Here is a 22121-nt window from a genome sequence, read left to right as displayed (position 1 = left end):
ATTAAAACACCTTATACACCAAAATTCTATTTATTTAATTGCAATATTATACTAAGATTGAAAGAATTATGAATTACAGTTTAAAGGGAATGCTAAAACCAGGAATGATTAGGACATTATCCTATCTTCCATCTTTCCTGGCGGGGTACGGCCCTTTGGGGAACCATTCCGGCATTTGCCTGAAAGAGATGAGAAACCGTACAAACTCATCCTGGAATGGCTGAGAATAGAAGACTGACTGTAGTCTCTTGCTGACAGATCCTGAAACAAAACAGTCCACTTATAGATCAATTATGTGCTAAAATTATTATTTACATGTTGCAGGAATTAATTTAAATGGTTGGTAAAATAATAAATGGAATGTAATATGTTATAAAACATCTTTAAAAAATACTGAATATTCAAAAACCATTAATTGATTTTATATGAAGCTTTAGTAACAGTAAAATCACAGTTTTGGGACAGTATCAGTAAAATCTAGCAATTATTTTGTGGAAAATTTTTATATCACTGTTATTTTAATTTTTAGACAGACATACAGTTAGCTTCATTAGAATCAACCAAGTTGTTTGGCAATATCATTAAAATAATTGAACAAAATAATAGTTGATAATCGAGTATTGATAAACAAAGAATGAAAAATTATTTTAGGAAAGTAGTGTTTGGGGTTTGAATTTTTGTTTAGGCTTCCTAAAGCTAAAATTAAATAAATTTTATAGTGATTTTGGTGTTGTTTTATCCAACACACAGCTAACATATTTTCAGGCATGATTAGATTTAAAAAAATAAATATTCAGTGTGACAATCTATATAAATATAATAATTTCTTAAGTACCTACTTTTTTTGTACATCATAACTTCCTTAATTCTTCACCAATTTTCATAAATAAATTAGGGGTTATTAAAGCTTTTTTACCCACTACGCTAGAAAGGTATAAACCACTCATTTTTCAGTATTTTTTTGGTAAAAAACGATATCTATATATAAGGCCAAAGTACCCATGAACTTTTGAGAAAACTACAAGTCACACCCCCATAAACCATATACTTTAAATGTTCACCATGACGAGAAACCTTGCGCAAAACTATCCATTATTTCATAAATTGCCCTTTAAGGTCGTAATTCCTTTCTAAAGGGAACTTTCCATATACCTAATGTTAAAAATACCTCAGCTGTACTTATTTGTTTGTATTACTGTATCCTGTTTTGTTTATTTTAGCTTAACTTAACCAATCAATAATTTTATTAATACTTATGAAGTCAAACGAGGACAGGAAACAGTTTATGGTTCTTTACCAAGGGACATATCCATTAGAGTTTTCTTTAACTCATTAAGCCTTTATGTTCGTTAGCTCATAAACCCATGCTAAAAAGAACTCGTTGTTGGGAAACCTAAGCATAGTCCAAGATTGACTTTAGCTCACTTGGGGTGCTATTAAAGCGGAGTTGGCTGACTCCGGTCAAACTGTCATGCTACGCAATAGTCCGTTATTCTTTCAAACTGACTAAGAAAAGATTTTACTTTAAAGTTACCTTTGCCATGACTTTAAATAAGGCATATGAACAGACGCTAACAATCTACAAGATACTAAGAAATTGATATTTAAATAATAGTATTGTATGTTAATATCATCCGGTCGCGCATCGGCTGCAAATATTGCCAAAAAACCAAGAAAAACGTCATTTTGTACAAGCCTTACTTATTTAAAATATAATAATCAATTTCAAAATGTAATACCGAAAATATGTTTGTACACATTCAGATAGTAACTTAACAAAAACAACAGATGAAGTCAGAATTGATAGGTATACCATGTGATGGTATACATGGTACCTTTGACTATTAATAGTCAATGATGGTATTGTAGTTTGTGTTGAAATATACTTGGATACAGGGGCGGATCCAGAATTTATGTTGGGAGGGGCACAACTGGCGGGTCTGGGAGGTATGGAAGACCCCCCAGTGAAAAGGGGGGTTAAGAAAAATTTTCAAATTTTAACATTAAAACTCATGTTTTAGTGTATTTACTTTAGAGCAAAGATTTTTCTGTACTGGTACCTAATTTAAATTATTATAGCTTCCATTATCTAGGAATCTCATTGTAAATGTAAAAAAAACACCATATTTTATTTACCTTTGTTGTACAGCAACTCGAGGCTATGGTAATGTTCTTTCAAGCTGCCAAAAGACTATAAAAAATCTGTTAAAAGTCCAGTGAGACTGAGCTGCTCCTGCTGTCCTGCTCTCGGTGGAGTTGTGTGAAACTACGTTTGTCCAAAGATTATGCAGGCGTTATGATGAAGACGTTTAAAACTAATATAAAAACATTTTCTTGTAAAAATTCATTTTATTTAGTGTGAAGTCAGGTTGTCTGGGGGGGGCCCTGTGCCCTGGATCCGCCTCTGCTTGGATAACATGTATTAGCTTATATTATACTTTGAAATTAAATAACGAATCATACTTACAATCACAAAAAAGACGGGCTCTGAAACATCGATCATCCGTCGTGGATTCACCCTGTCCACACCCGCCCAGCCCTGAAACCGAAGAAGTCCAAGCCGCCCAGCCCTGGAACCGAAGAAGTCCAAGCCGCCCAGCCCTCAAACCGAAGAAGTTCACGCCGCCCATCCCTGGAACCGAAGAAGTCCACGCCACCCAGCCCTGGAACCGCCGAAGTCAACACCGCCGGCCAGCCCTGGAACCGAAGAAGTCCACGCCGCCCAGCCCTGGAACCGAAGAAGTCCACGCCACCCAGCCCTGGAACCCCCGAAGTCTCACCGCCGGCCAGCCCTGGATCCGAAGAAGTCCACGCCACCCATCCCTGGAACCGCCGAAGTCAACACCGCCGCCCGGTCTTGGAACCGCCGAAGTCAACACCGCCGGCCAGCCCTGGAACCGAAGAAGTCCACGCCACCCATCCCTGGAACCGCCGAAGTCAACACCGCCGCCCAGTCTTGGAACTGCCGAAGTCAACACCGCCGCCCAGTCTTGGAACCGCCGAAGTCAACACCGCCGCCCAGTCTTGGAACCGCCGAAGTCAACACCGCCGCCCAGTCTTGGAACCGCCGAAGTCTACACCGCCGCCCAGTCTTGGAACCACCGAAGTCCATGCCGCATCGATTTTTGTACCCGCCCTGGAACCGCCAATATCCACGCCGCCCAGCCCTGGAACCGTCGAAGTCGACACCGCCGCCCAGTCTTGGAACCACCGAAGTCCATGCCGCCCTGGAACCATATATATTGTTTAGTAATAGATTTAAAATTACTATTAATCCAAATTAACATTGTTAAAATTGAAAAAACTATAGGTAAAGCAAGTCAAGATTTCATTATTTTTTATTGAGTTATTCTGTGTTCAAACTAAGCTTGAAATCTATATAAAATTCACTAAATTTCATGTAACCTGCAGTTTTTGTGTGAAATTTACGGTTTTCATGGAATTTGAAATCCATTTGAACGCTGTGGCTCAAACCGTTAATGAGTTATGAACATTTTTGTATAAGATGCATGCAGACAGATACTTATCGGTTTGAAATAGGACACATGTTGTATTGCATATTTAGCTTGTTTTGAAGTTTGTCCTAGTTGAAGCTGAACAACCTAACTATACATATAAACAAATTTGAACAATTAATGTTTTTGGCTTCTAGGGACACCAACATGGAAATTAATTGGTCGTGGGTTTAGGTCTTAGCCCCGCTGTGGAACTAATAGCAACTTCCCTATAGAGAAATTCACTAAAATGGGCGCTTCTCTTAACATTAAATGATTTTTATAGAATTTATGCATAAATCAGGATTCCCCTGTCCTATAATTTTTGAAATTTTAAATTCTAAATTTTAAGGCCGGGACACACAGAGACAAATGGACTCCTGCTAGCAGAGATTTTTTTAGCTAGAAGAGGGCGGCAAAAAACTTTTGGACAGTGAAAAAGCGTTGCAAACGGTTCCTAAAACAGAACATCTTGTACAACGTTGTTTAAAAGAATGAAGATTTTACCTATGCCCTCTTTTTATATATTTAACACTTAAATCTTTGTCAAAAAACATTTTTCTATTTTTTAAGAAAAAAGAACTAACTCCCAATACAGCTTTAGGCCCAGGAGCTCTGTGTTGCAATACCCCATACATAAATCTGCTACTTATGAAAAGAGTACTTTTTATATGGGTCTCAAACTATATAATAAGCTTCCTTTATCACTGAAAGAATTGGAATCATTTAAAAAAGTTCCTGTTACACTTACTGTCTTACCTGTTAGACAATAGTTTTTACAGCATTCAGGGATTTTTATGGGAATGTTGCTGAAAGTCAACAGTCCCGGAAGATCAAATAATTTATACCTGTGCCGCTAGGTCAAAAACTACAATGTTTGCAGTGTCTGTAGATCAAAAGTCCCAGTAAGTCAAATAGTACAGTCCGAGCTAAAAACGTGGTCTATGTTAAAGCAATTGACTTATTGGGAATTTGACCTAATGCAACAGCAGTTTTAATATAACGAAATACGGTAAAATACAAGTTCAGTTTCGCTGAGTCAACAGTGCCGGAAGATCAAAAGCAATAAAAGTGAACGTCGATTCAGTGTAAAGTAGACCTCCTGCAACGCTTACTACACCAACAAAACTCGCTTTTAGTTACTTCGTGTTTTGTCATAATTAGAATAGAGCTAAAATTATCATATTTGGTACATAGCTTATCTATTAATGCTTCTTGCCAACTGTTTGGTCAACACTGTAAATAGGTATAGTTTATGTAATGAAAAGCCTTTCGTCAAAATTTGTGGCATAAAATACACGCAAGGACGATCTGAAAATTTCTGGTTATTATATACGTTTATAAAAGGAGATCCATTTAATTGTAGAACTATTTTATGAGTTATAATGTAGTCTACATATAAACTGTGTAAATGTATTACGCCTCGGAAGGGTTGAAACCTGTCCAAACTATCATATATATTATTAAAACGTAAATGGGGGGTTTTCACGATTCTGAATCAACCAGACGATGGATTTTCATTAGTTTTGTGTTGAAAGAAAGATAATTTTGAGAACTAGGGAATGTCAAAGCCATAATTATAATTAAGGGTCCCAGTTTTTTAGAAATTAAGTTTTATTTTTAAAAAGTCTAGCAGCCGACGCTAACCTTCTAAGCCAGCTTTTAGTACAATATATTATAATTTGCTTAACATAACAGCTGTAAACATTCAGCATCTGTGACACAAATTCAGCATTTGGAAACAAATTTAAAGATATATTTAGGGTTGACTTATTTATACTATGTGTAATGCTGACCATTGATACATTCAATTCTTAGGTATGAGGATGGCAGATTAATTAAATATGCATAGTAAAATAGTAGGATGTTCAAATTATTTTTTAAAGGAGTCTTTGTAATCATCGATTTGGTTTAGTCCCATATAATTTGTTTTAACTAACAGCTGGTTGAATGTAATATTGTTCTATGTATAACTATTAGGTTTTTGGAGAATTTCCCATATAGGGAATAAGCTATTACCGTAGTACTTATGGTAACACCTGGACCCGGGACCGATTTAATTTTTCGTTTAGAGCTCCCTAGAGGCCAAAAACATCATCCGTTCAAATTCATATACAGGGTGATCAACTCAAGGAGGCCACCATTGGGAAATCGGAAACGGTAAGAATTAGAGAAAACATTAAATGGGGGACATTCCTTTATTTTTTGTGTCAGTTAAAAATATGATTTTAGTTTTTTTATCATGTTTTCGGATAGAATATGCAATTTCAAAACTTTTTTAGCCTTGACCCTTTTCGATAAACCCACTCGTTTAGGAGTACAGCCTATGGGAAAATGACTTCCGGTGTACATTTTACATCATGTAGCTCCTAAACGAGCAAGTTTAGAGCAAAATTGCAAAAAGTAAATTAGTCTTAGAATTGCATCTACATTCCTTAAAGACTATAAAATAAAAAGTTTTCCACTTTTCAAGTTTGCTGCCATTTCTTAAATAATATAATTAATATTTTTATGAATTTTATGGTCTTTTTGGAATGTGGATGCAATTGTAAGACTTTTTTACTCTTCGCATTTTTGCTATAAACTTACTTGTTTAGGAGCTACATGATGTAATATGTACACCGGAAGTCATTTTTCCATAGGCGGTAACTCCTAGACGAGTGGGTTTATCGAAAAAATTTCAAGGATAAAAAAGTTTTTAAATTGCCTATTCTATCCGAAAACATGATAAAATATAGGGTTCGATAAGAAATTTCAAATTTGGCCGCCATTTTGGAAAATGGTGGCTGAATTTCAAAAAATTAAAATCATATTTTTAACTGCCACAAAAAATAAAGGAATGTCTTCCATTTTGAGTTTTCTCTAATTCTTACCGTTTCAGATATCCCAATGGTGGCCTCCTTGAGTTGATCACCCTGTATAGCCTATATTTATTTATTTATATATTTTTCCCGGGGGGAACCCCAGGACCCCCCTCCTTTTTGGGGGGTATTCCATACCCCCCAGGCCCCCGGTGACCCCCCCAAAATATATGTCTAGGACCGCCCTTGTCTTCTTTACCTATAAAACACATGGGATACAGCCTTTCTTCGCCGATCACATAATGCGTGATTTTCTATAAAGTCTTTGAAAAATAAAAGGTAAAATAGATAGAATACAGGTGTACTGTATGTGGTTTACACACAAATATTCATCAAACTGTGTGATATTTTGTTATTGCAATGAACAATTTGGGAGTATCGTATTGTTTAAGTTGATGGAAAATCTTTGTTGATCCTGTTTTACAAGCAAACCAAAAAGATACAGTAGTCACCACTCTATGCGACATATTCTAGCCAGAAAATTGTAATCGTATGATCCTATAAGCATTGGTAGGATTGCAAAGTACTACACAAACATTATTTCAAGGGTAATAACAGTCACAATTTCCGCCGACTTTAAAAGAGTCAACTAAAATATTATACTAATGGACACACAACTAAATGGAACAACTAATGGAACAACTCACGATGTACATATAACAGTTCGATATAAGCATTGAGTATACACGTCAGTGGATACGTGTATACCCAATGATATAAGCAACGGCGCAACGGTTCTTGCAATTTATTGCTTATTGTTTTTTAGAGTTGTTTTCGGACTTACACTCGTATAAGGTTGTCCACGTTTGTCATTGATTGTAGCCATGTTACATGGTTACACCCATTGTCACGAATATGTTTACAAGTTTTCCGTCTGTTTTTGAATAGCGATACATTTTTTCACATACTTAAGAACCATCTGATTTTGTGCATTACATGTTCGCCTCAATTTTATTTGCTTTAGTAGGCATTCTTTTGGTTGACGAGGACTTCAATCGGTCCTTTCAATGATTGCTCATGAAATATAGTACTTTGTCCATTAATTTTTATTGTTTGGTAAAATGGATTAAATTATCCAGCAAACCCAAATTGAAATAGTAAATATAGTATTTCAAAAAAATCAGTAACATGTTAATAATGTAGCCTACATTATTTCCTTGAATTGCATAACAGCAATTAATTGGGCTGATCCTAATATAAATAAATCAATATGTTCTTCATAGGCATAACATAGGTTCATAACATGAGCCGCTGGGGCTGAGCCCAAGGGATTTAAAAATGTAAGGTTGGTTTGCAAATTTACGTGACACGCTCTCTCTAATGAGACATGAATGGTCAAAATCGCCTAAGAAATGCGGAGGAGTTCAACGGAAAAATTTCGTGTTGGCGTTATACAGTATGGTTGAAAAGTTATTATCACTTTTTTATCCCTTAAGAGGGATGGACCACAAAGACTAAGACAAAATTCTGATATAATTAATTGTAATACTATTTTACCTGTTTTTGAAATGGCGACCATACAAATGTATGCATTTTAAGCCAAGTATGAATGGAGATGAGTGTGTGATGAGTGGAGCGATCTTGTTGTCCTGTTAGTGTCTAAGGCCGACGTAATCCTTAGACACGGCTGTTAATTAATAGTCCATACAGTCAATTAATAGCAGCAGAGGTCAAGTTTGGTAGGTATCAAATTAAAGGGTTTATACATAAAAATACATTGCCGCAAACCCAAACTCAAACGATGATGATGATAATAATGTAGCTAAAACGTATCGTTTGAAAATTAACAGCTGAAAATAAGTGAAATATAGGTTTTGGTTAAATCCATCAAATTGTAATTGGACACTAGTAAGTACTAGTGCACTTTTTGCTACCTCTCCCCTTCGGTTTCATGTATTCCTCTCAATTAGTTCAAACCTAGGAGGATTAAACATTAATGTTAATTAATGTTAAATCCTCCTAGGTTCAAACCTGAAACACCCAGATCGGAACTCGCCTGTCGTTATTTTAACATCGCCTTATTTTTTTTACTATATATTTTTCAAAAAAAGAAAGATTATATTGATTTACTTTGAATTTTAAAAATGTAAACGTTTTATTTTATTAAAGATTTATGGTGATACGTAAATATTGTGGTGTAGAAAAGTATATTATATTGTAGTTAAGTGTTAAATGTAGAAATTTTAGGGTGAATCGAGATGAATTTTTTTTTATAACATGGGTCTCTCCTACCTTAACATACATACCAAGTTTCATAATCATCGGTTGAAAAAGTGTAAAGATAAATATTTGTACGGTATGTAAAAAATACAAAATGGCGGATATCTGGTTAACGAAACGATTTTGGAAAAAAATGTTATCCTTCATTTTCTGTTTATTTTGACCCAAGGAATAACTAACTAGGTAAAGTATCTCTCCGCTTATTTTTAACACCCTGTTTATGATGTATTCTTATTAATATAAGTGAAAAATGTAAGCTGGTAATACAGAAAGATGTTTTATATATAATATGAATGTACTGGTAATCTGTATATTCATCTTTTTCTTGTCCTTAGAACTGTAAATTAAAAGTCCACTCAGCAGTCGCATCGTACGATGTAGTTCTTTCCATGCGTTGCGAAATGCTAAATTTGCCGTCCTCTTCAACCCAAGTTATCTATTGAACCACTTATTGTAAAAAATTAAAAAAAAAAATATTTTACGCAACGCACTTTTAGCTACAACTTTGCCACAGACAAAACATCTCTAACCCCCCAAAAAAAAAATCTCGCATGCTAACTTTTTCATGTTAGAAATCACGATTTAAAAATATTTCACCATACATATGAATTTTTATTAATTAGATCGGTAAATAATTAAAGTTCCAACAAAACTGTCATCGAGTAGGACTAACCAAGAAGCTCTGTGCCAATTTTCAAAATGTTAGCACAACTTTAAGTACACCAAAACACGAAATTATTGAAGTCATGCGTCGAGAGGACTATCGCTGTTTTTAACAGATTATACTTTTGACCTTCCGGCACTGTTGACTCAGCGAAACTGAACTTATATTTTATCTTATTTCGTTATATTAAAACTGCTGTTGCATTAGGTCAAATTTCCAATAAGTCAATTGCTTTAACATAGACTACGTTTTTAGCCCGGACTGTACTATTTGACTTACTGGGATTTTTGATCTACAGACACTGCAAACATTGTAGTTTTTGACCTAGCGGCACAGGTATAAATTATTTGACCTTCCGGGACTGTTGACTTTCTGCAACGCGTCCATTTTTATCAGTCTGATTGTAGTAGACATAACTTATTAGAATTGGTATAACTTACAGTAGAACCTCTTTAATCCGAACCCCCGTAATCCGAACGTCCACTAATCCGAACCCCTCATTGCTGTACTCTATACACAGTACAGCAGTTCTTTAATGTATACTGTATTTAATGTACAGTACTGTTTATTCACCATGTTTACTAATGTAATAAATAAACACTGTATTTTAATTTATAAAACATTTTTTCCACTTTTCCCAAAATAATTTAGATCAATTTTAGCCATGTTTTAGCTATTGTTATGTAAAAACACCAATATGTTCTGTAATCCGAACTATTCACTAGTCCGAACTACCCCTGGTCCCAATTAGTTCGGATTAAAGAGGTTCTACTGTACTTGCAAATTTTTCTAATAACGTAACTTATTTGAGACTTGTTGCTTTTATTCTATTCTAGTAAGTACACAATGTATATTATGGCACAATGACAATTTACCTGCCTGCGTGCAGAAGCACTCCTTATGTGTTATGTGGTGTATTTTAATAAATAAATAAGTAGCTTACAGTATCATTAAAACCATTAAGGCCTAATGATCACATGTGCAAAGAAAGTGACGTAACCCTAAAAATGAACTTAGATGATGAGTTTACCGAACCGAATGTAGGAAAAACCAGTAATTTAAGGTGTTGACTGCTTCCTTAGAGTTTTAAATGTTTGCAAATAACTTCTCAAATAATTTTTTTTTTGTAATACAAACATTTTACAACTAAACTCATTTTATTTGTAAAAATGCTCCCTTGGAAATATAAATGTGTAGTTAAACTTAATCAATATTTGTTTTATAGATTAAGTTTTTACTTTATATAATATATGTTTATATACATATATAAACTGTACATATATATACATATGTACATATATATATATACATATAAGTAAACTGGGACGGGTGGCGTCGTCCTGTAATCCAGCTACTAGGAGGTCACGAATTGTGGATATTTATAGGGATGCACTGTGGATGCGATGCTCACTGGTGTGGATTAACGTCCGCACTAGTGAGTACTACGACTATCCGCAGTACTATCCTGATAATTAGACCAATTCGTAAATTACAAGGAAAAATGTGGTTCGGATTCCACTATAAACTGTAGGTCCCTTAGTTGCCATTAGCTGTATGGGCTATTAATTAACAGCTGTGTCTAAGGAACATGTCGGCCTTAGTCACTAACAAGACTACAAGATCGCGCCACTCATCCTACACTCATCCTTCACTCATATTTGGGTTAAAATACGCACATAGTGGCGTCCCCATCTTAAATAATTGATAATTGATACATTGTGCAAGAAGCAGCATTTGATTTCATGATGTTGTTACATTTCAGACGTTAACACGTTGACTGCGCGTGCCGACTTTAGTCGGCGTCGCCAGCGCTCCCAGGTGGCGCGCGCCGACTAAAGTCGGCACCAGACCAACAGAAATACATTGAGTCAGTGTGAGCTTAGCCTCAGACGGAGACGTTATAATCGTTGCCAGCCTGCCAGCTTAGAATGCGAGCTTTACTTTGGTGTAGGTTGGTACTTAAACTTCCCGTAAAATCCTGTCTGGCAATGCTTTTGTCCCGGTTTCGGGGATTTTTTCTCTTCAACCCACATTACAAAGACACTGGATACGGATCCATGCAGTGCTGCTACCTTTGGGTGTTTCAGTGAACTACATCCACTCTCGGCGTAACGCAGCACAGTCACCACTGCTCTTTTGTGATTCGTCAGACTGAAATATTTGAATGCCAATTGCGTTCGCTAATTCGGTTGCGCGCCGGGGCTTCGCCCGCCACTGGGGAGCGCCTGTAAAGTCGGCGCGCGCAGTCAACGTGTTAAAGAATTTTGTTTTGTTCTGATTGTCAAGTTTGTTTATATAACAATAATTCAGTTGTGATTGAAATGGAGATTAAATTGAATGCACTAGATTTTATCTTGTTCTTTTAAATGTTACACTTTACTATGCGTCTAATTTTATTAACCCCTTCACTATCACGTCTCACAACACCTGTCATACAGCTTGTGTGTGACGGCTGGTAGGCAACGTGTTAACAATCAAAATTAAACACAATATAACGAGCCTTATTGTTGTAATATTACAGATGCGTGTGCACTCGTAAAATGCCTGTTTTCATTATATGAATCAAATCAATGTTGAGGGGTATGGGGGAGGGCGCAACTACCTCTTTGGCCCACAGCACAGCACATCACGGCCTAATTGTGGGCCTAATTGTATCAATGTTATTCAGTTATGCTAGGCTAAGAAAAAAATACCTTAGACTATATTTGATAATTGTATACGGCATTACTTCTATCCTCAAAACTTAAAAAAAACTTGATAGATTATTATCAAACCTTGATCATTCTGATTTAGAGAACCTTTTAGTAAAAAGTAGTTTAAAAAAGTATCACCTAAAAAGGATGGCAGTATGACGTGAATAGTTGTTTACCTACCCACCTCAAGCCTTGAAACTGCTCCGCCGTGGAACTGCCTAAGCCATCTCGCAGTGGAGCCGCCGGAGCCCGCCACGCAGTTGAGCCGCCGGAGCCCGCCACACCGTAGAGCCGCCTGAGACCGCCACGCTGAAGAGCCGCCGAAGTCCACCACGCCGTAGAGCCGCCGGAGTCCACCACGTCGTGGAGCCGCCAGAGTCCGTCACGCCGTAGAGCTACCAGTCCGCCTCGCTGTGTAGCCGCCGGAGTCCACCACGCCGTGGAGCCGCCGGAGACCACCACACCGAAGATCCGCCGGAGTCCGCCACGCCGAAGATCCGCCGGAGTCCGCCACACCGAAGAGCCGCCGGAGTCCGTCACGCCGTAGAGCTACCAGAGTCCGCCTCGCTGTGTAGCCGCCGAAGTCCACCACGCCGTGGAGCCGCCGGAGACCGCCACGCCGAAGATCCGCCGGAGTCCGCCACGCCGAAGAGCTGCCGGAGACCGCCACGCCGAAGATCCGCCGGGCCGAAGATCCGCCGGAGTCCGCCACGCCGAAGAGCTGCCGGAGTCCGCCACGCCGAAGAGCCGCCGGAGTCCGCCACGCCGAAGAGCCGCCGGAGTCTGCCACGCCGAAGAGCCGCCGAAGTCCAACACGCCAAAGAGCCGCCGAAGTCCACCACGCCATAGAGCCGCCGGAGTCCGCCACGCCGAAGAGCCGCCGAAGTCCACCACGCCGTAGAGCCGCCGGACTCCGCCACGCCGTGGAGCCGCCAGAGTCCGTCACGCCGTAGAGCTGGAGCCATCGGAGTGTACCACGCTGTGGAGCCACAGGAGTCCGCCACGCCGAGGAACCGGCCGAAGACCGCTCCGCCGTGGTACCACTTATGACCATCTCGCCGTGGAACTGCCGAAGTCCGCCTAGTAATGAAACCCCGAAATACAGCTCGCTGTGAGCCGCCATATCCTGCCCGATGTTAAGATACTGAAGACCGCTCTCTGTTGAAGCCCAGCCGCTTTGGAATCATTGAGGACTGACTGTTGCGGAATTGCTTTACGAGTCTCCTTCTCTGGCGCGAATCTGTAAAAATCATCCAATTAACAAATCTTGAATAAAATATACTAGGTGCAAAAGTAATGATTGTACCATCTGTTAGAAAAACGTGTGTCTGAATTAAGAGCACACATTTTATTTCATATACTATTCAAGCCATTTTATCAATGTTATTCAGGTATTCAAGGTTAAGAGAAAAAAAATCGACATTAGAAATGTTATGTTAGACCCTAACAATTTTATACATCATTACTTATATTTATAAAAGCCACCATAACCATTGAATCTATACTTATTTAATATTATTATTAATGCAAAAAAAAGTAAAACTATATGATCTTCAACTTGAGAAAAAATATCTTTAAGATTATTATCAAATTATCAAACCATGGTAATTTTGATTCAGAGAACCTTTGATTATTTAGTTGAGTTAAAAAAGTATTACCAAAAAAGATTGCTGGATGACATAATTAGTTAATATAATATGTAAACGGTCACATATGAAAAACTGCTAAAATTGAAGACTGACCCACCATCAAGCCTGAAACTGCTCCACTGTGAGATTGCCGAAGAACGCCACGCCAAGGAACCGCTGATGAATGCTCTGACCCCAAACCGACGATGCCCGGGAAGCCGTGGAACTGCCGCCGAATCACCAAATGGAACCGTCAAAGTCCGCCCCGTCGTAGAACCAACGAAGAACGCCTTGTCGTAAAACCACCCAAGAACGTCTCTTAGTGGAACCACCGATGACCGCATCGTTGTGGAACCACTAGCTGAGAACTGTCTCGATGTGGAACTGCCAAATATGGCAGTCGTGGAACAGCAAAAATACACCCTGTTGTGGAACAGCAAATGTCCACCTCGTCATGGAACCGCCCAAGTCCGCCCCATTGTGGAACCACCAAAGTCAGCCTTGTCGTGGAACCGTCTAAGATTTGATTACATGCTGAGGCATTGTTTAAGCGGACACATTCAACTGAAAGCAATTAATTTTAAACTGCTAGGTAAAATTATTCAAAACTACTAGCCTATAATATCATTTTTTATGTATATTTGCTTTGTCTAGTTTTTACTTGTTTTATTGCTTAGAATGTTTTTATTTTGTCCTTTTTTGTATTTCTTGTCTTTTTTCTTTTTACCCTTACTTTTTTTGTTTTAAATTTATTATTTAAATATCTCTTTTTAGTTGTTTAAATAAAACTTTTTTATTTGGCCTTAATTATAATTTTATTTTCAATTTACATAAATCAGTAAAATTTTGTTACAGCTTAACAAAAACAAATTTTAATAAAAAAAATAGAAACAGTTAAGTAAAGCCTAAAAAAAAACACCTTACAGTGTAGTAACTACCATATCTGTTGTGGTTGAGCAGAGTTAAGCTTGAGGGAGAACATAAATTAGAGAAACAAATTAGATCCAAATACTTCAGTACATTTTACAATCAAAATTGGTTAAAGAAAATTGTTGAATGAAAATTTATTCAAGCCACCAACTCATGCAGAACAAGTATACCTATATCTTATTGTATGCAGGCAACCAGAGAATCAGACAAGACAACAAACTGTTGTTAACTCTTAACACTGCCTACAACATTTCTAAATAGGCCGTGCTTGGTTCTTTCATGTTCAGTTAATCTTTGCTTGCACCCTTCTAAGTTGCTTAGTTATATGGGAAAATTAACACTACCAACTGTCATAACAACATGAGACGTCATAACTAATCTGACATTAAAACCAAGCAAAAGGATCCCAAGAGAGTAAAATTACGCTTCAAATTTTGGCAAAAACTTTTGGATAAAAAAGTATGTAGTGATAAATCCTGCAGCCACACTAGTACGTAACACAAGCAAAAGAAGCTATATACACACAATTTGCTAATCATGTTGCAAATAGATTACTACTTTGAAGTGTTGCCACACCAACACAACTCTATATTTATATTATATAAACATTTAAATGTAAATTTATAGCTTCCAAACAAGTAAAATACTTCTATTGGTATTAGAAACAAAACAGAGGACAAAACAATAACACTTTAAAACAAATATCTCTCTGTACATAGAAATCCGACATTAAATCTTCTAGCAAACAACAAATAATATGGAAGGCAACTAAGGGTGATAGTGTGATAGAGATATGCCATATCTGCACAGAAGTATGCATGGAAATGTATTAAATAGAGCATAAACAACAAATCAACAGTTTTATGTGAAGTACTATTTTCAACCAAATATAGTGTATTAATATTCTCCCCAAGACATTCAAATAGGCAGTGATAAAGGACACAAGATGCATATAAGATACACACACATTCTTAAAAAACTTAAACCAATGTCCATATGCACACAACTAAGCACCTCTGCTAGGATAAACCTTTAAATTAATGCTACCTATCATTGCAGTAATACAAGACACAACTTGTTTATTATTTAGGTACTAAAGTACAAGCTCACAAGTTGAACACATAAATATACCAAAGTGCTTCTTTAGTTTTTTTAAAGCAAATATCTGAAACCAAGTTTTTGGTGAAATAAGACTTTATATTAAGCATCTACAATAAAGTGTGTGTATATTAAGCGTGTTATATAAATAGTTTTTTTTTTCCTGAAATACTAAACCTGTGATAGAAAACTGAATCTAAAGTGGTCTCGGTCCTAAGATAAACTTGACATTTAATGTTTTACAGTGAATATGCCAGCAAACATCAGCTTCAACTCCCTTGAAACAAAGGTAGTATAATGTGATAATATTTGCCTAAAACAGAAAAATTGGAAAATTCTGGTAAGTGAAATATTTACACTATGTTGCCTTTTTACATTGACGTTCATTTACATTTGATGAGCATGTGATGATTTCTCTTTTTCCCATGCAGGTAGTCTTAAAACAGTGTTCATTTGAGATTATGGACGAATTTAAGTTGCATCTTGTGAAATTTAACACATACTTTTTATCATTGGGCTTAGATGCTGGAAATCATAATCTAAAACTTAAGAGAGGTAAAATTAATAAGAAACATCTTGGCTGTTGTTGGATGATTGAACGAGAAACTAGATGGTGACTTGGAAACATTTGTGGCATTCTGGTTGAACCTCTGTAAACAAGTAAGGTTGAGTCATGGTTGAACACCATGACATGAACTGGTTTAAAATGAATATTGAAGGTTAAGCTTGATATGTTGGATTCTGGAACGCTTGTGTTCTTGTTTTGTTGAAAATCTTTACATATGAGCTGAAACCAAGATATGAGACCACACAAAATGATTTGATAGACTTTGATGATGGTGCACACAATGTTGAGGTCTGACTGGCGATTCAAAAGTTTAGACTGTTTGTTAACCTGATAAGCTGAAACGTGCTTGCTTGTTCTTAGCAATAGACATTCTAGCAGATTTGTAAAATTGATGAGCTGAAGCTTTTGGTGAGTGTAAGTTTATGACAAAACTAATTTGGTGGAATTTGTCTCAGCACACAGATTGTGGTTAAACTTTATGTTCTACATCAAGTGCTTAAATTTAAACTTATCAACTGTACATTAGAGAAGTTTAGATTTCAGTTGGCTTTGATGAGCTGGTTCTTAGCTTAACTTTCTCAGTGTTGGTCAGGTGACATTGTTGAGATAGGCCGAATTGTTGGAACCGTTCCTAGTATAAAACTTGCAATTTTTTTAACCTGTTATAATCAAGCAAGGTCGTGGCAATGTAACTCTACAAATCTTGGCAAAACTTCTTTATCTGTAATTTATTAAGTGAAGTATACTTATGTGGCTGAACCTATCCTAGAGAGTTGAAGACTGGCCTCTAGTCTGAAACTTAAAAAAATTGTTACTAGTGTAATTGGATTCGCCTTTAGGATTCTTCTTAGCTAAAACTTCCATTCTTATTATCAACCATACCTAATCAAGTAATCTTATATTTAACATTCTTTAAATTAACTGTATCACCGCCTAGACAGAAAATTATTAATGGTAGGTTTTAGTGAGATGCTTCAAGGGTTTTGGATGCTTCTGTAATTATCATGAGCACTTAGTTTAGTTTGCAACATTGGAAGTTGTAAATTGATAGTGGCTGTAGGTCCTGTCTTAATGCTCGGTTTCCTAGATGATCTGAAACATTCTGGTAGAACAGGGCAAGGTTGTGGTTCAACTCTGTACTCACAAGCTTTGACTTGTTTTAACAAACTCAACATTCTCTAGCTAAGAAGCTGTTTGAAAGTGCAATATGATTACTAGATTTTCAACATTGTACACAAAAATTCAAGCAACAACAAAATTGTCTACATGTTATGCAACAACCAAAGGCAGTGATGACGAGCATTGAAAAGACATTTATGTAAAAGAGGCAGCATCAAGTCAACATTAGCTGAACCCCATGAAAGCTGATAACTTTCCAGCAAGAAAAGAAAGTTTCATGCTACACTCTGGGTTGTATCCATTGGTTTTAATTTATTGTAGATGATGACTTGCCTGGAAAAAATCAACTTGATAGGAACAGCAAATCTGTACAGTTTGTTTTTCCATTTTTATGAATTATATGACGTTTGGTAATGTGAATCTTGATGTGTTTAGTAACCTATAGACAACAGGTTTAACATATCAATATTGTTCAAGATGCTGAACATAAAACATGCTTTTATGTAATATTAACCATCTTCCCTGTCAAACCTTTCCTCAACACCAGAAAGAAAAAAAAACATCCAAATGAATTAGTGTTGAAATAGGAATTGCAATAAACACAACAAAACTGCCATAGATAGTGGTAATGCACCACTCAAGAAATCTTTAGACACAAGTGTAGTAGGACCAAAGCAATTATTCCATCTTATTCCAAAGAGTTGCCAACCATTACTACCACCTTTGCAAACCCAAGTTCTATTCTAAGCACAGATTACTTCATACAGTGCCTTTTATTCTATCCACAACAAACAAAAGCTGTTGATTGGAAGGTTGCAAAAAGCCATGAAAAAGCTTTGATGCAGTAGGGTCCAAATAGAAGAGAAAATCAGTGATGTGGCATAACATATAGTTCACTATACATTCCTTCAAGAAACACAAAATGCAAGTAGTAAAACATATTTTTACTGTTTTTTATTATGAAAACAGTAATAATAAGGGTTTAATTAAAACAAAAATCTAGTATTAAGTTAGCACTGCAAAGCTAATACAACAAGTAAAGGGAATAGTAATTTGAAGAGAATCGAGTTGCATAATCCTCATTAAAATGTATAGATGGTTTTTATATTTTAGATCCAATTTTGTTAAATGTGTTAAAACATCAAGAATACGTATAAAAATATAATTCCAAACAAGCTTAATTATCATATTACGTTTGATGAACTTAAACCAAATTAAAATATCAACACAATAGGCAATAATACAAACTTTTGATAATGCCAGAGAACATACAGTTACCAATAACAAGCAGCAAGAGAAACCTTTAAGAGAAATTCAATCTTCACATTGTGCCGATTTTCAAATCAAAAGATTTAAAATCCGCGACAGGCAATGGACAAGTCAGTCCAACATGACGTAACGCGGAAGGATACGAACTGGAAGACCGTTGGGAGCCGTGCCGTGTGCAAACGTCTCGTCGTCACTCGTGGCTCAGTAATCGCGTAGTCAACATGTGAAGTCGCGTTTTGTCGCTGGTGTAGGACGAATTTATTAATATCTTCATTCGTAGCTCGGAAATTTGCGTTCGGGCGAAAATTGTACGTGCATCAAATGATCGCAATTGTCAAAATTTCGCCGAATTGCATTTGGGGGTGTGTTTTATTAGTATTAAGTCGAGACAGTTGAGATGCCGGATTGATTGTTCGCGTTCGTGATGAAAATTCGTACATGCATCATATCGATAGCAAATGTCAATTTCTAGCGAATCGCGGGTCGTCGTGACGGTATTTTCAATTGAATCATTAAACGCCAGCTCGAAAAAACAAGAATTAATAAGTCCTACACCAGAAAAAACCGTGTCGTGATGTTCCGCTCGGTCAGACAAAAAGTCAAAATTACCACGAGTCAGTTTTTAAATGTTCGGTACGCGTGAATCTTCGTCGGAATGAATGTGTATGTGTCGACATGTGTACGTAAGTAAATGTTTGTGTTATTTGTGTTTTAGTATTAAAATAGTCTTGCCAATCTGCCACATTTTTTCACATGTACCACTCGTTTTACAAGTTATGAATCATGTTTTGTTTGGTCTGAGATTTTCATGTTTCATTTGGTCTACTTAGAGCACATGGTCACGATTCAGGATAAAATGTTTTATTAAATTTGGTCATGTCATACAAAGAATTTAAGTTATAATAGTGAACCTAGTCAAATGAAAATTGTTTATTAAATTGAATTGAAATGGTATATTAATTTAAAGAGCAATGTTTATCTGTGATATTATTATTTTTGTATTCTATGTACAGTCAGATTCTATCATCATCAGTATTATTATTTAAAACGTTTGTATTTCATGTGTAGAATAATTTTTGAACAGTATTACATTTTTTAATAGTGAGAGTTTGATTGTGTAACGTAAATGGGGGTAACAGAGTGCTCGGTCGAAGGCTAGGGTTGATAAAGGGTCATGAGGATAGACTCCCATTAAATTCATAAATATTAAATACTAAATAAAAAATTATCAAATAATCGACTCAGCAGTCGATTGGCCCCGTTGCACTGATCAGCAAGGAGTGATGTAGATCACAAACCTACATAATAGTCCCTGTTTGATTAAATTGTAAACTGGCCAGTTTGATAATTACGAACATCTTTGGGGAGTCTGGTGATCCAAAACAAATAAATAAAATCATCAAGGCTTGGTCATCCCGAGACTTTGTAGTTTCAAAATGTGGCAAACCACCAAAGCTTACAATCAACTCTCTCACTCTCTCTCAAACCGTTAATTATTGTGCACAAAATGTAACTGCATTATTTATGTTTAATTTGTATCACAGCTCAATTCTGATTCATTATACAGTGTTTTTACAAAAATCCATCTTATCATTATCCTGTGTTTTAGCTTATATTATTAATATTAAAACTGGAAAAGTAAAGAGGTAAATGGCTTAACTGAAAGAAGTATACAAAGTATACACAAAGAATATTGATGTTTACATTCTATAAATATATTTTGACAGTACAATTTTTATAGGTTCAGTTCATAATATTTAATATCAAATTGGTGAATTCACGAGCAATCGGCTTAACCGAATCCAGTATATATAAACATCTTGAAGTCATACTTTTGATAAATATTTCCTGAACAAACAGTTTCACAAATATTTTCAATCAATATTTCAATATTATTATTTGCAATTTTACAGTTTTACAGAGTATCAATTCATATCACAATCTTTCATCAGAACAGCACATTTTAATTCATGGAGTGTTCAAATAGACACATCTATTAGTTTTAAGAAGTGTTAGAATTAAGCTGAAGAAGGTGTGAAGGAGGACAACATATCAGACCTCTCACGGTCCATAAATCGGACTTCTGGGATATTTAATTACAGGGCCCACACTTAACATCTTTATTTCCACTGCGCAGCTCTGTGATTGTAATGTCCTCAGTAGTTCAATTAAAAGTGTAAATTAAATTCATTAAAACCCCACCAGGGGGCAACTTTTTGTTATACTCACACCTGTATGGAATAGCCAAATTGCATTACATAAAGGTGTGAGGTGATTTTGATTGATGGAATGATCAGTTAAGTTAAGAGTATATTTTGAATATAAGTGAAGAATTTCTCTTTTTTTTCTTTACAACATTTTCTTTGTTCCTTGGACAAACACCATTATTTTTTCTGAAAAACTACAAAGAGGATAAGCTCCTGTGTTTAAACCACTTAAACGTGAATAGACTGTGTAGCAAGTTGTCTGAAACATCATGCACTATAGTGGCTGTTAATTTCCTACAAGCTTAACTATCATATTACGTTTGATGAAATTAAACCAAAATACATTTAAATATGAACACAACAGGCAATAATACTAACTTGTGATAATGCCAGAGAACATACAGTTACCAATAAAAAGCAGCAAGAGAAACCTTTAAGAGAAATTCTATCTTCACATTTTCTTTGTTCCTTGGACAAACACCATTATTTTTTTCTTATTTCTGAAAAACTACAAAGAGGACAAGCTCCTGTGTTTAAACCACGTAAACAAGAATAGAAGAATAAACTGGATTCCTTAAATAATTATAATTCTTAGAAATGGTTGCACGTTGTAATAATATAGCTATGTTGAAGGGTGCATTTTAATTTCTACATTCAAAGGAATAAAAACGTGTAGCAAGTTATCTGAAACATATCATAAACAATAGTGGCTGTTCATTTCTGTTTATCCAGGAAAGAATTAATAACAAATATTAAGAAGTGGTATTTAGAAAAGCCGTGCTTACTATAAAAGACAAACATTACAGTAAATATTATACAAGACATTTGCAGGACCAGGTAGTTTCTGAAACAGAAATTAAGACTGCTTTTGGTTGACTTAACATTTGTTAGGGGAAAAAATTAATATGCTCTCAGAAAAGTTAAAGTCATCATCAACTCCAAAAAACGATTTTTTACTTTAATAGAACCCCTACCAAGAGCCGGATGTGGTTGTTGGGCTATGTCCTCAAAATCTTGCACAGTTAAGTGTGACAGTCAAGAGTACATCACACCAACAACCATGGATGGGGAATGGCTTCATAGGTAAAAAGATTGTTATAAATATTAAAAGGATTCTCTGTTAAAAAATTAAGCATAGTATATTCATCCAATAATTCATGCCAATAATGTACAACCAATCTGTTTCACGTTACCAAGTTAAGAACAAGAAAAAAAGTTAAATTACAATGCAAGAACCAAGAAAAACTACTACTTAAATTAGCCCCTAGTAAAAGAAATCACATATATTCTTCATCGTGTTTGTCCACGCGCAATCTCTACCCACAGCCCACCAAAAAATAAACAACATGCAATCGTAGTTTACATACCTA

The 22121-nt window shown here is 36.1% G+C and overlaps 2 protein-coding genes across 3 annotated transcripts; one reads left to right on the top strand and one right to left on the bottom strand.

Annotated features, from left to right (window-relative positions):
* Positions 1–11: 11 nt before the first annotated feature.
* Positions 12–20175, bottom strand: LOC129000816 (uncharacterized). Of its 2 annotated transcripts, none has more exons than XM_054427841.1 (4): positions 13679–20175; positions 12113–13172; positions 2468–3227; positions 12–261 (listed from the first exon to the last, which is right to left on the bottom strand). In XM_054427841.1, the coding sequence occupies exon 2, from the start codon at positions 13053–13055 to the stop codon at positions 12315–12317; it is 741 nt and encodes a 246-aa protein (XP_054283816.1). In that variant the 5' UTR covers positions 13056–13172; positions 13679–20175; the 3' UTR covers positions 12–261; positions 2468–3227; positions 12113–12314. The 2 variants fall into 2 exon arrangements, with proteins under 2 accessions (XP_054283816.1, XP_054283815.1); XM_054427840.1 differs by having other exon boundaries at positions 12117–13172.
* On the top strand, positions 1914–3250 carry LOC129000546 (uncharacterized). The gene is made up of 2 exons (XM_054427507.1): positions 1914–1947; positions 2538–3250. Exons 1-2 carry the CDS (start codon positions 1914–1916, stop codon positions 3248–3250), a joined length of 747 nt encoding a protein of 248 aa, XP_054283482.1.
* Positions 20176–22121: the final 1946 nt, after the last annotated feature.

Source organism: Macrosteles quadrilineatus, unplaced genomic scaffold (genome assembly GCF_028750875.1).
Source record: "Macrosteles quadrilineatus isolate MER2022 unplaced genomic scaffold, UCM_ALF_1.0 Scaffold_8__2_contigs__length_117827958, whole genome shotgun sequence".
NCBI classification, from domain to species: Eukaryota; Metazoa; Arthropoda; class Insecta; order Hemiptera; family Cicadellidae; genus Macrosteles; species Macrosteles quadrilineatus.
The sequence above is the reverse complement of the archived record's forward strand: the minus strand, read 5'-3'. Positions and strand labels throughout refer to the sequence as shown.